This window comes from Motacilla alba, chromosome 3 (assembly GCF_015832195.1).
Source record: "Motacilla alba alba isolate MOTALB_02 chromosome 3, Motacilla_alba_V1.0_pri, whole genome shotgun sequence".
NCBI lineage: Eukaryota > Metazoa > Chordata > Aves > Passeriformes > Motacillidae > Motacilla > Motacilla alba.
This window is the reverse complement of record NC_052018.1, coordinates 24,383,322-24,395,999: the sequence shown is the minus strand read 5'-3', so window position 1 is coordinate 24,395,999 and position 12,678 is coordinate 24,383,322. Positions and strand designations below refer to the sequence as shown.

The 12,678-nt window shown below is 37.9% G+C and overlaps 1 protein-coding gene across 6 annotated transcripts in view; it reads right to left on the bottom strand.

The window, feature by feature from the left end:
- LOC119699896 (muscular LMNA interacting protein) overlaps positions 1-12,678 on the bottom strand; it is a 103,443-nt gene that overhangs the window by 33,523 nt on the left and 57,242 nt on the right. For 3 of the 6 annotated variants that reach the window (XM_038133948.1, XM_038133946.1, XM_038133949.1), the window contains 5 exons: positions 12,093-12,164; positions 3,228-3,293; positions 3,062-3,145; positions 2,907-2,966; positions 1,201-1,242 (listed from right to left, as the gene is read on the bottom strand). In XM_038133948.1, the coding sequence (XP_037989876.1) occupies positions 1,201-1,242; positions 2,907-2,966; positions 3,062-3,145; positions 3,228-3,293; positions 12,093-12,164 (324 nt within the window). The remainder of the gene's footprint in view (positions 1-1,200; positions 1,243-2,906; positions 2,967-3,061; positions 3,146-3,227; positions 3,294-12,092; positions 12,165-12,678) is intronic. The other 3 variants (XM_038133947.1, XM_038133950.1, XM_038133951.1) reach the window with 2 other exon arrangements.

Genomic DNA, 12,678 nt, shown 5'->3' with positions numbered 1-12,678 from the left:
CAACACACCTGTACAATTTAAAGGAAAGATTGGCCTTCCAATAAACCTCTGTGTTATTCCCAAAATATTTTTTAAATATTGATTTGTTTCATTCATCTTGAAAGTTCTAGTAGAAACAGGAAAAAAGTGTTTGTAAGGGTTATTTTGTATGCCATCCCTAGTCTTCCCTAAGCTGTATGCCTGAAATTATGGTAAATGTCCATATTTCAGTTTTGGGAGCTGGAGATTTGCACTGGAGTGTTATTAAATACACTCTGTTCTCAAAGACTACCTCTGAAGTACACTCTTTTATTTCATTAAAAAGCTCTCCTCCAATATTCTTCCTAATTAGTATGAGCCAGCACAATCTGTCAAGCAAAAATCACAGTATGCAATAAAATATGCATACTGCCACATTCAGGAAGCAAAATTGAATTGATCAGTCAAGCATTGTGCTGGCATAAAACTGGGAGACCTCTGTTGCTTTGCCAGTACTGCTTTGATTTGAGATTCAATAGAAATGCTGAATGATGAATAGGAAGCTGAGCTTTCTCACCACATGACTAAATGAGTTGCAAGTGAAATGTGGAACCTGCAGTAACTGTGTATGCTAGAGAGAATTAATATGTTAATTTGGTTTAATGTTTCAATAATTGAACAAATGACTCAATATAGGTATTGTCAACATATGTTGGAATGTGTGTGTATGTGACAAAACAATTCATCTAAACTGTGGGTTTTCAGCCAGCTCTGTATCTTGGAAAGAGAAGTTTGGATCAATTCCAGATTCTGAAGGATAAGCAAGAACTACAGGACTTCTACCAAAGCAAGTCCCCTACAGTGCAGGCTGAGCCCAAAGAAATGCACCCTTCAGCACCCATAACAAACAGTCTGTTTACCAAACCACTGAACTCTTGCCCCAGGCTTGAAGGAAACAACAACAAAGAAGTGTGTGAGGAAGTTAATTTTAACATCATATTTACACAGGTAAAATTATCAACAGACACAGCAGTGAAGAGACTCCAGCTGGGATGGATTTACTACAGTGGGATGACACCTCAAGTCTCAAATTGCCAGCACTGTAACATATATGCTTGTCTATACTAGTCAACATCTGATATCACAAGCAGATGCTTGTTCAGACTCACCCAGGATTGTTTAGGAGCACACAAAGTAAGCATTTTTGCATACAAAATAGAGTGCAATTGTAAAAGTACTTACATATCTGGTTTCACGCCCAGCTGCTCTCTGCAGTGTTGACATCTTGTAAAAAAACAAACAGATATGTATTATATTGAGTTACTCTGAACAGTAACTCCAAGATTCTGAGAATTTATTAATTGCTCAAATTCAGGAAAACTTAAGTTTTCCAGAAATATTCACACCATACATAAGACTAAGGCATATTTAAGCTTTGCTTGTATGTTTATTGTAGAAAATACTACTTAATTTTACTGCTCAAAAACATTGATCCTGCTCTATTGAGGATGGCATTTAATATGAGAACTCTCATAACAAAATGCTTATTATTAGACAGCCACAGGTATCATTGCCCCATGAAATTGAAGTTACATTTGCTCACAGAATACAAAATATTACATCTCCATGGTTTCATTTGCAAGAATTTGCTTTAATTTGACTAATCTGTAACAATTCTAATGTATTCACTTATCAGCTCTTTTTTCCTCCATGTATATGACCTACTTTTACCCTCTGTTAAGCACTTTTTGACCTCATTCTGAGATCCTCAACACTTTTACCTTGGTCCCTGTGCTGCATCCTGTTAAGTTCAGCTTTTGCCCCCCTTTATTTGATTTCATGAATGCTAAAAGATGCCTTCCATTCTCAATTGCCCGAAGAAGTGGTTTTTGGATACTCTAACTCAGCTTGGCAGCAGCATTTTAACCACTCCAGATTCTTCAGGCATTGGAAAACACACTCAATTACCCTGTCTGCCCATCCTTCTCCTGCTATCACATTTCTGTCTTTCAGCCTCTTGGAGTCCAATCCCAGCTGATTGACAGAAGTACTTTCAAAAACGGAAATTAAATTTGGATTATATATTCAATATAGCCACTGAGAAATGCTAGACCTGTGCCCTATTCTTGCATGGTGGACTGGACATTCAGCAGGATATTTTGAATGGATTAACTTTTTGATGTATTCGTCTGCCAGAAATTCCTTTCCTGCCATTTTTAGTTGTATTTTTGCCATTTTCACTTTCCTATAGCTGCAATGAGTAACTTTAATTTACCTGGAGCAAACTGAATGCAAGACCTTCTTCCCTTGGTTAGCCATCCTTCTGAACCCAGAAGGCACATCAGCACAACTTAATGAAACCAGAAGTTTAGAAATAGAAAATTAAGTCTACCTCTCACTACCTATTTCTCAGTTATCCAGGAGAAAGAGATATTAAGACATCCTTCTTCTAGTAGTGGTAAGACTTAAAATGAAATCAGAACTTCAGAACAAGTCCAACTATTAATTTAATACTCCCATTATTGTAAAATAAATAATGAACTTGAAAAAACCCAGCCACCAAAGCTAGAAACATTGGTTGCTTTGTGGTAACGACACATGGATGGGATGAAGTCTGGGAGAAGGCCAGAGACCCTGTCATATGGCAGGCAAGGTATGAGAGATTTTTATCCTCTGAAGCCTTAAAACACTCTTTCTCTTTCATAATGTATCTCCTTCTGACTTCAGGAAAGTGTCCTGCAGCAAAGACTGCGCTGACTCCAGGGCTACAGTTCTGTCTTTCCATGCTTTTTTAACCACCAAACACTTTTGATTTTGCATTTCTCAGCTGCAGCTCTGAGCTGCCATTGGTTTTACTGTCACAGCAGTCCCTACTGCCTACTGATTTTGCCCGCCTTTATAATTACTTGAAAAGAGCCCTTGCTGTGGACGTGGGCTTATTCACCTACCTTGCCAACATCTGACTCTGTGCTCATCTGCAGAAAACTTGGAGAAGACTCACACCGGCGCTGAAAAGTTATTTTCAACAGAGAATGGACATGTTAATGACAGAAGACAAAAGGGAAAGAAGAGAATAAGTCCATTCCACATACTGATGGGTTACCATAGTCAAGGGGTCCTGCAGGACTTGATCAATGACAGCACACAACTCTTCTGTTTGTTGTCTGAGCTGGGCAGGGGAGCACATCTGAAAAGGGAGGATGGATCACTCAGTTAAACTTTGCTTTTTGATTTCAAATATAGATCTGAAAGATAAATAACAACAGTACCTCTGAATGAGTGTCCAAAGCAGTGCCTCCAGTCGCACTAGCAGGCTTGGTCGGCTCTTCTAATGCCTGCAATTCAAGAGGTATTGGTGTGATACTGAGCTGAAAATTTTGAAAACCGAGCAAACATACACTTTTTCTAATACTCTGTTTCCAAAGGTGGCACTTTCTCTTTCACCATGGAAAGATGGAAAAGAAAGAAATTACAGGCCTTGTGATGTTCCTTAGGTTACCAAAACCTGATTCAGAATGTAGGTATGGGTTTACAGAGAAGAGAGTATTCAAGGAGGATGAATCATCTCCACTTTTGGAAAATCAGAAACTACCAGCTCCAATTGTCTTCTCCTTCAATAATGACACCTCCTTCACAGTAAATGTGACACAGTGAGTGTGCACTGTGTGCCACAGAGGTGTTGGGGGCTGCCTGCTGTGTGCCAACAGAGAGCCACCACCTGTGAGAAGGCGGACAAGGCAGGAACCCAAACGCACAGAAGGCCCTTTTTTTTCTTTAGCAGGTATTTTCTGTGAAAAGTGTCTCCTGTTTAAAGAGGATGGTGGTTTCACCTTGCAACAAAAATAGTGTTTTCCATTCTTGGGTTTTAGCCTGAAATCAGAAATGTATGGAGCAAAATATGTTCCATACTCTATTTGTGATCTCACACTAAGCACATATGCAATCTCTCCGAAACAAAACACAAGCTTCTTGTGTTTGGCTATACCGCTCACTTTCCTATACCAGTACTTGGAGCAGATTTGAGAGCAGTGGAAATCAGTTTGCCAATCCCTTCACTTTATAAGGGTCACAGAACACCCTCAAAAGCCAAAATCCACTGCTCAGTTCCCTTTTCATCTTCATCCAGCATCTGTGAAGCACATTCTCCCTGCCATCACCCGTTTTTGCTTTGAAGTGATTTTCAAATAGACACCGTGCTGAGACCAAAAATTACTCTGGAAGCCTGCTGATGTGTCTGCTGAAGCTGGACTACAGCGAAGGGAACTGCAGGGTTTCTGGAGTTTTTTTGTTTAACCGTGTGTTTAATGTTTTTGTAAGGTTTCATTTTGTTAATTTTTTTTTTTTTAAGTATAAGAGAAAAAAGAGCATTCCAGTAAAGCCCTTTTTCATTCATGTGGGATTCTGCATGAATGGACTGGTGCCACTGAGGTGGGTATGAGGGCTGCCAAATACAGGAGATGTATGTGGACCTGTGAAGGAAACATTTGAATATTTAAAAAACAAAAAAGAAAAGAAGCATACTTATTTCTGAGTTTTACTTTGCTGACTACATTTGATTTCTTTCCTTGTCCAGCTACTGGCAGCATACATCTGTGTACACCTAAGCAAAAAGTTAATGACAATTTACTTTTAATATTATTATAATACCATCCAAAAATGATATTGCACAAAAGCACATTTATGGAACACCATGTCTTCTACTAAAATTAAAAGTGGTTGCTTTCCAAACATTTCTTCCTTTCTCTCTACCTCTTGACAAATGACAAATGTGTTGGCCTTAGAGTAGTTTTAGTTCGAAAGGTGAAAAGTAAAAGGGATTCACTTTGATATACAGAAATTAATGTAATCTTATCCCAAGACAGACCATGAAAAGATAAATAGCCTTTCTCATCTCTCAAATCTCATCATTGTCACCCAGTCAGAGTTTCAAAAAGACAGACAGTTCTGTTGAAGAGGAGGACTCAGCCAAAGAGAGCTCAGCACTGCACTCAAATACAGTGCCCCTGGTTCAATAAGCAATTAAATTAAGTAGAAGAGTAATTTCAGTACCTATTGGGGTCAGGATTGACAAAGCATGATGTAGAGGGATGATGAGTTTGAATGTGAGTTAGGAAAAAGGAAAACTTTTAATCAATCATGGATTTGGAATGGGGAATTATCTAAGCTTCTCAAAAACCCCAAGAAACCAGTAAGATAATAAACATAATGAATGGATTGTTAAGAAAAAACTACAGTTTCTGTTTCATATTCACTTCACCAGAATAGTGGGTGAACAAAATCAAGGGTAAGAAACAGCTACCCTGAAGATTTGGGGGAATCTTTCCGGGGGAATTACAGCTGCATCCAGAAGTCTCTGTTCAGAACCAAGATGGCTAATTTAAGAATCTATTCGTTTCAGAAACTGAGTTCCCAAATATCTTTCCATTTTGGAGCCTTCAGTGACTAAGGAATGCAGGTGAGCACAGCACCAAGGTCTCCACAGTCCCTCTGAGATACAGCCATCATGCAGGAGCCACGCTAGAAAAAGCTGCAGTTCTCCCTTCCTGTACTTTTGGGAAAAGACAATATTAATCTTCAAACCAACTAATCTAATTTCATTCACTCTTTCACCTCTTTAATTTTTTTCTTTCTTTTTTCTTTTTCCTATTTTTCATTTTTTCTTATTTGAACAGTTGAGTTTTCCAAAGAAAGAGTAGAAAGAGGAAACTATACTCTCTATAACTATCCCTACCACCTCTACAAAGATAAATGGTTCTGTTTAATCTGTTGTTAGATTTTCAAAACTCATCTCATTTTTTTCCCAGCATGCCTTCTTTCACATTTCCACATAGAAAAAATAAAGAGATAAAAATGTACAACCACATTTTCAAAATTACTGGTGTCATCATGCAAAAATGTTATGATTAATTTCTATCTACATACTGCTGATTAGCACTATCAACAGTACTCAAGATTCACTTCCTATGCTGATGGTCTAACAATATTAGAAGTGGAACATTCTTATTTAGACATTGAAATTTTTGATTGTATATGAAACAACAGTGGTACCACAATTAAAAAGAACATCATAATTTAGATCATGAAAATGTGAAGCAATTTAAATGAAATAACCAGTTGCTGAACCACTATTTTTTTTTCCTTGAAAAGGGCAATTTTGGGGGTGTGATGCATTTGTGCCATTAACATCACTGATGACTACAACCCTTCCCTCCTCTTTCTTTCTTTTTTGATTGCTAAAACTGCATTAGAGCTGAAAGGATACTGGTAAATGTTCCAAACACAATCACCAGTATTTCATTAGAAGACTGAAAAGTCCAGGCAACATATAGGAAATATAGAATATCATTTCATCCACCAATGGACCACATCAATAGAAAGAGAAAAAAATTAATTTTGTGACCTAGATCTGACACAGCTTTCTGTTTACTGTGATGCTGTTGAGTCAGGGATGAAAAGAAGCCTCCAGTCATCAGAAGGCAAAATAGAATTCATTTATTAGGAAGAAGTTGTGACTTTTATAGTCTGACTTACTAAGCTGACACCTGATTGGTCTCAAAGTAGAAACATCTCACACTATTGGTGAACCATGAATAGCACACTCTGGAGAACCATATCTATAAACAATGATTACAGAAAGAGAGATAATAATTGTTTGAATTCTTTCCTCTAAGTTTCCCACAGCTTCTACACAGCTTCCCAGGATTTTCCTGGGAAAACCATGTCTCTCTGTTCAGAGGATATGTAATTACTACATTGCTGTATTCTGAAAACCCTGGACTGAGCAAATTTTCCCCATCTCTATTTTTTCCTAAGCCGTCAGCATGTGCGAAAAAATCCCACCGTACAATGGAACTTCGCATCCCATTATTTCCTTTAACTTCTCTCTTGAAGATTCTGGGGGATTATACTGAAAATGTTACTGAAATTATACCTACTATTTTCTGTCCAATAAAATAATTAATATTGAAAACTGCAAGGCCCATAAAAAATGAGTGAGCTCAAAGGCTGCTCCTACATTGGCATATTTGATTATTATTACAGAGAATTTAGGTCTTTTATTTAGTCCTACAAATGCACAAATTATTGTCTTTCTTTCTTATCATGGAGTATTTGTCTCTAGCCTTGAGAAACACTTTGATGCGAACACGTAATCTGGGTGCAAGAAATTCACCTAGTAAGTGCACACCAGAAGTATTCGGGGGAAATCTATTTTTATCAAAATATTCTCAATGAAGTCTTGTCAGAAATGCTTTCCAGGTCCAGAAAGTTCTGACATGCCTCATAATAGCTAATTGTCCAGCAGTTAGGTCAATCATCTGAGAGTGAGAAAAACTGTTTTCCAGGTTCCTGCTGTATGATTTCAAGGGGAAACCTGTATCTGCATTTGCTGTGATGAGTTCCTACAGCAATGGATTTTTGATAATATAATAAATAAGAATTCCTAAAGGCAAGAACTTAAAGCTGGGTTTTCAATGTAGCTGAATGCTGCCACACTTCCTCAGTTGCATTTCTTCCTTTCCATAAAAAAAAAACCAAAACGAACAAACAAAGAAAAGAAACCACCCAACCAACATACTCTCTTTTTTTCCTTTTGCATGCAGAGGAAAATACCTTTTTCTATTTTTTTCTTCCACAAGGAGAATATGCTGCACTGCCTTTAGTCTGTTTTTGCAGGTTATGGGATGCAATTACCAGATCTTTGAAGTTTTCCAAGAAGTGTAACAAAATATGGAAAGACTTTTTCTTTTTTACTTTTTCTACATTTACTTGGAATTGAAATTATTGCTGTCTGCTTGTAATCAGCTGATAAATGCAATCCAAAGGAGACAACACTTGTACCCCTTCTATCCACAGCCAATCCTACCTAGTGTTTTTCAGAAGACTTGGTAAGTGTGGGATAAGCCTGAGCTGTGGAATGACACATTCCATCATCCTGGGTTGTAATACGTGTGCCACACTTCATCCTCAGTTCAGGCTGAGGGAAGTCTGAGCAGAATATTTGCAGCACCAGGTCTGTATGCCTATGCTTCCTTTCCACCAAAATGATGCTCAGACAAGGGAAATTCACACCAATCAGTATGTAGAGGGGATGTGCAGCTGGACAAATGCAGCAAACCCATATTCACCTGCACAGAGCTTGCTGTACACCAAAGACAACTGAACTGTTAAGAGAATACGTTTTTGGTTTGTAAATCCAAAGCCTACAACAGGTTCTGGGTTACAGATCAAATTCTATATAATCCTGAAGATGAAGTTGTACTTGTTTTAAGAGACTATTTTCACAGCCCTTGAAAGAAAGGAAGAACTTCAAAGGCTGCTCCTATATTAGCACATTTGGTTATTATTACAGACAAACAATGCCCTTTATCACTCTACAACTGCACAAATTATTGCCTTTCTTTCTTAACACGAGGTATTTAAAGTTATGAATTTTGCTGCAGTACCTGGAAATAAACTCTTCATCTCCCCATTCTGACTGAAAGGCATTGTAGTTGATACTTGATAAATACAACCTCTAAATAACAGACACATTACTTTTTAAATAATACCCAATTCAGAAGGGAATTCTGAATTAGACTGTGACCACATCCATATAATTGTAGAACTTACACAAGAGTGAGTGTCTGTAGAAATGTGACTCACTGTCTCAGTGTTAATAAGGCCAGAAGGAATGACAGTGCTCACCTAGTGTGACGTCTTTAAACCACAGGACTATCTGGAATAGAAGCCAGAAAATTGTCCTGTCTTGATTTTTCAATTTTTGTGATAAAAAGCCTATTTCAGTCTCCAGCAATTTTTTCTAATGATTAATTAATTCTTTCTGTCAATTTTTTGCATTATGCCTATATTAAACTTGTTCAGCTTCCTCTCCTGGCCAGTGGATCCTATCATCCACGGGGCTGAAGAGCTCAGTATCACAGTCTGTGGTCCTGACTCAAAGCTCTGGATTTGTGTGGTTGTGATGGCACTGCTGAGTGACCCTGGTCACTCATTAGCAGCATTTCTGCCATCCCTGCTCAGGCACTGTGGAGCTGTGCCTGTGCTGGTTAGAACATTGTCCTGACATCCTTGCTGCCAGCTCAGCTCTCTGCGGAGCAGCCCCCTCTTGCTGCTCCCTGACAGAGCCTGACCATGTTGAGGGTAAGTCCCTTAGAAACAAGTTTTGTTCTTCTGGCTGTGAAGGAAGTTACAGCCCAATCTTCCAAGAGATGTCCTGGATAGCGCTTTTTCTGAGCAAAGAACAGAAATGGTGTGAGAAACATCAGGTTCATACAAACTCAAACAGCTGGGATGTTTGCCAGTGAGGAGATTTGATGAGGTCAAACCACTTCTGGGTTTCTCAAAGTCTACAATATTGGCTCTATAGAGCCAATCAACCTTTTCTTCTCTACTAATGGGCACATACTCGAACAACTCTCTTTGAGTAAGGGTACTGGAGGATAAGAAGAGCATGTTCTAGAAAAAACATTAAGGTGATGACAGACTAATGGTTTCATCAGCAGAAGTTGAAAAATGCCAGTTTAAATTAAAGCATCTACACAAACGTAAAAAAAAACTTGAGAAAGAAAGTTAGATACCAACAGAAAATTTAGAGGCAGTCAAATCATTGCACCTTACATGGTGCATGAGGAGCAGTTTTCTGTCATGAGACCTAATTGTTACTGTAGATAAATTGTTACTAAGATCACCCACAACACAATTCTTACTAATTTTATTTCTCATGACCACTTAAATTAAGTAATATAATTACTCACACAGTAGGAAAAAGTTGAGTTCTGATAACATGCATTTCTAATTTAATCACATAGCAAAACACTTTTTTAGCACCTTAGGCTAAAAAACTTATCTAAAATTACGTTGTATTTCTAAACATATAATAATTATTTTAATGTTAATAAAACATCACTTATGCAGTTAAAATCTTATTGCCCTAAATCTCACTCTTTTTAATGCTGTGTATAAAATGCTTTGAATAAAATGGGAACAACATAACTACTGTCATCGAGCTAGAATGTATCGTAAGTTCCCCACCCAACACTTTTAAGGAGAATATTTGGATATTAAGACTAGGTACAATGGGGCCCAAGTGTGCCACGTGACTACTTCATGCTTTCTCATAGGAGTCATACTCTAAACTGTTTTCAGCTGACACAACAGGACCAGTTTAGGAGCACTACAATTAGCTGCTGCTGCAGATCAACAGGAGATTGTTATCCATAACTCCCAAGATAGGAGAAAGCATGTTCTCAGGCTATGCTGAAACACACACTTACAAAGTTATTTAGTCAAGAGTCTGAAGGCAAATCCTATAACAGAGAATTGATTTCTTATTAGTACTACATGACTGCTCTCACTACTGAAGGATGCACCAAGGCCACAATTTTCAGTAAATCCGTGGATAACTAAAAGTCTATCTAAACACAGATATCTTTTGAGTTGTTACTCTTTCCACAGGTGCTGGCATTAGATTGCACAAATCAGTTTGTTGTACTGGGGATAAGTAACATGCAAGTTGTGAGTCAATGCCCAAGACAGCACCGACAAGACCATCAAAAGGAAATCCATTTTCTTATGAAAAAGTGCAATCAGACAGCTGACATAAACCCACTAGTACACATCAGGAGTGTGATCTTAGAGTGAGTACCCTGCTCAGGGTCACCTACCTGGCTTGGGTTGCAGGGTGGTGCAGTCTCAGAGTGCACAAACAGTGCCTTTCAGGTGAAGTCAACCATGAAGTGGTACTTCAGGAGTCCACCAAATTCTTCCACCTGCTAACAGGCTTTCTGCTCAAACAAAACCCTCCCATAATACATTTTGTAGGGGTGTAGAATCTCCTGCATCAGCTATTTTCCTTTACAGAGCCGTTTCTATTGCACCACATTGCAAGCTAAAGCAAACATAACCTTCATTAGTGCATTCAAGATTTAAGTAAGGGAAGGATCAGGTTTTATGCAAGAGATTTAGAAAATCATTCAAGATTAAAAGAACATTGAAAAAGAAAGGAATGTCTTTTTTTTCTGAAAAAGAATCTGATTTATAGCACTTAACTGATCATTACTAGATCACAATCAGTAACATTTCAAGGAAAAAATTATCATCTTCAAATTTTATGCACAGTTACATTCACCCTAACCAATAACTTCAGGCTTTGAAAACTACTCGTGAAATCAACGGAGCTGTATATATGTATAAATATTCAGACGTGTAGTCAGGAATGCTTAAAGAAATTAATCAGAGGCTAAATTCCTCAGCTAGGTCCTGAACAGAAAGCTTTTTCTGATAAAGCTACAAACTGAATATTAGCATGATTAAGCATGTCTTTAAACATGCAAGACACTTAGCTCATTGATCATCAGAGAAAATTTTTGTTAAACTTAGCTACTCTTTTGAGTAAAAATAATTTGGGGAAAATATTTCAAAAATAAATGTCTGTGGATATTTTGAACTCTTAATGCAAAGCTTAAATTTTCAATTGACTTTCCAGGTTGAATTGTCTGAATAAGACTATACAGCCCTGCCTTTGTTGACTGTGACTTTGGTGGTAAATCAATGCACTGCAGGCTGGGGTTTGACTCTATCAGCCTGTCCTACAGAAAATTATTGTTACCACAAACTACCTACTGGGAATGGTCCACTGGCTAGCTCTCACAGTGTTCAGGAAGAATGGAAGTTAACAGAGGTCAGATAAATGGGCAGGATGGTTCTCAGTTTAACAAGATAGCAGGTCAAAATATATTTTTGGTTGTTAAATTTACGGGTATAAGCACAGCTGTCCAATAATCATTAACTGACCAAGATCTACTGATTGTCAGGTCCCAGAACAGCAGTGCTTCAGGCACTTTCCAACAACAAAACACATTTTGAGATGTTGTGATAAAAGGCAATTCCTTTAGGACACTGGGATTTTTTCCTTTTTTATAGTAAATTGATTTTCAGAAATTCAGACTAGTGGAAGTTTGATCTTCAGTGAAAGTGGCTGACCCTGTAAAATGGCTGGAATTACAATCCTGAATAGTTAGTTCTCAGAATTCACATTCTGCAGTATCCCCCAACAGACATGTCAGAATTTGTACACAAAGTTGAATGGTCTCAAATATACAAGGCAGTGCCCATGTCTTTGAGCAAACACTAACCTTCTGTTCCATAAGCAATGTGTTTGTAGGGATTGCTGCAAATGCCTTGTAGCTTGTCTTGATCTTGTACTGCTAAAAGGGTAAACCAGAGAGCAGGAAGGGAAGTAAAACAGGGTAGAAGAGAGAGGGAAGAGAGGGGAAAGGTACGACAGAATGAAAGACAATTACGATCATCTTGCAGACATGTTGCAACAAAACAATCCTTATGTACTTCCTAGAAAAACTATTTCTTTTTAAAAATCTATTCTTTCTGTTAAGGCTTTAAAGTCCAGTAATGTACATGTTTTGTTCTTAGTAATGAAGTAGGACAAAGCAAATCTCCTCTACCTTATAGCTTCCAAAGTAAGTTTAACCACTTTCTGCTGACTACCACCCTTAAATGAATATCAAGAGAGGCTATAAGTTTTTTTCCAAGTTTTCTTGTGAATTGATATGAAAATGCACAGCTACTTCTGTCAGTACATCCACCTGAGTGGTGTGATCCTGAACCGTGAAATCAGAGAGATTTCTGTGATTGGCTCTCATGAGACTGATTATGATCCTTAAATGCTGAATTGCTTGTTTGAGTAGATAGACCATTTAAATC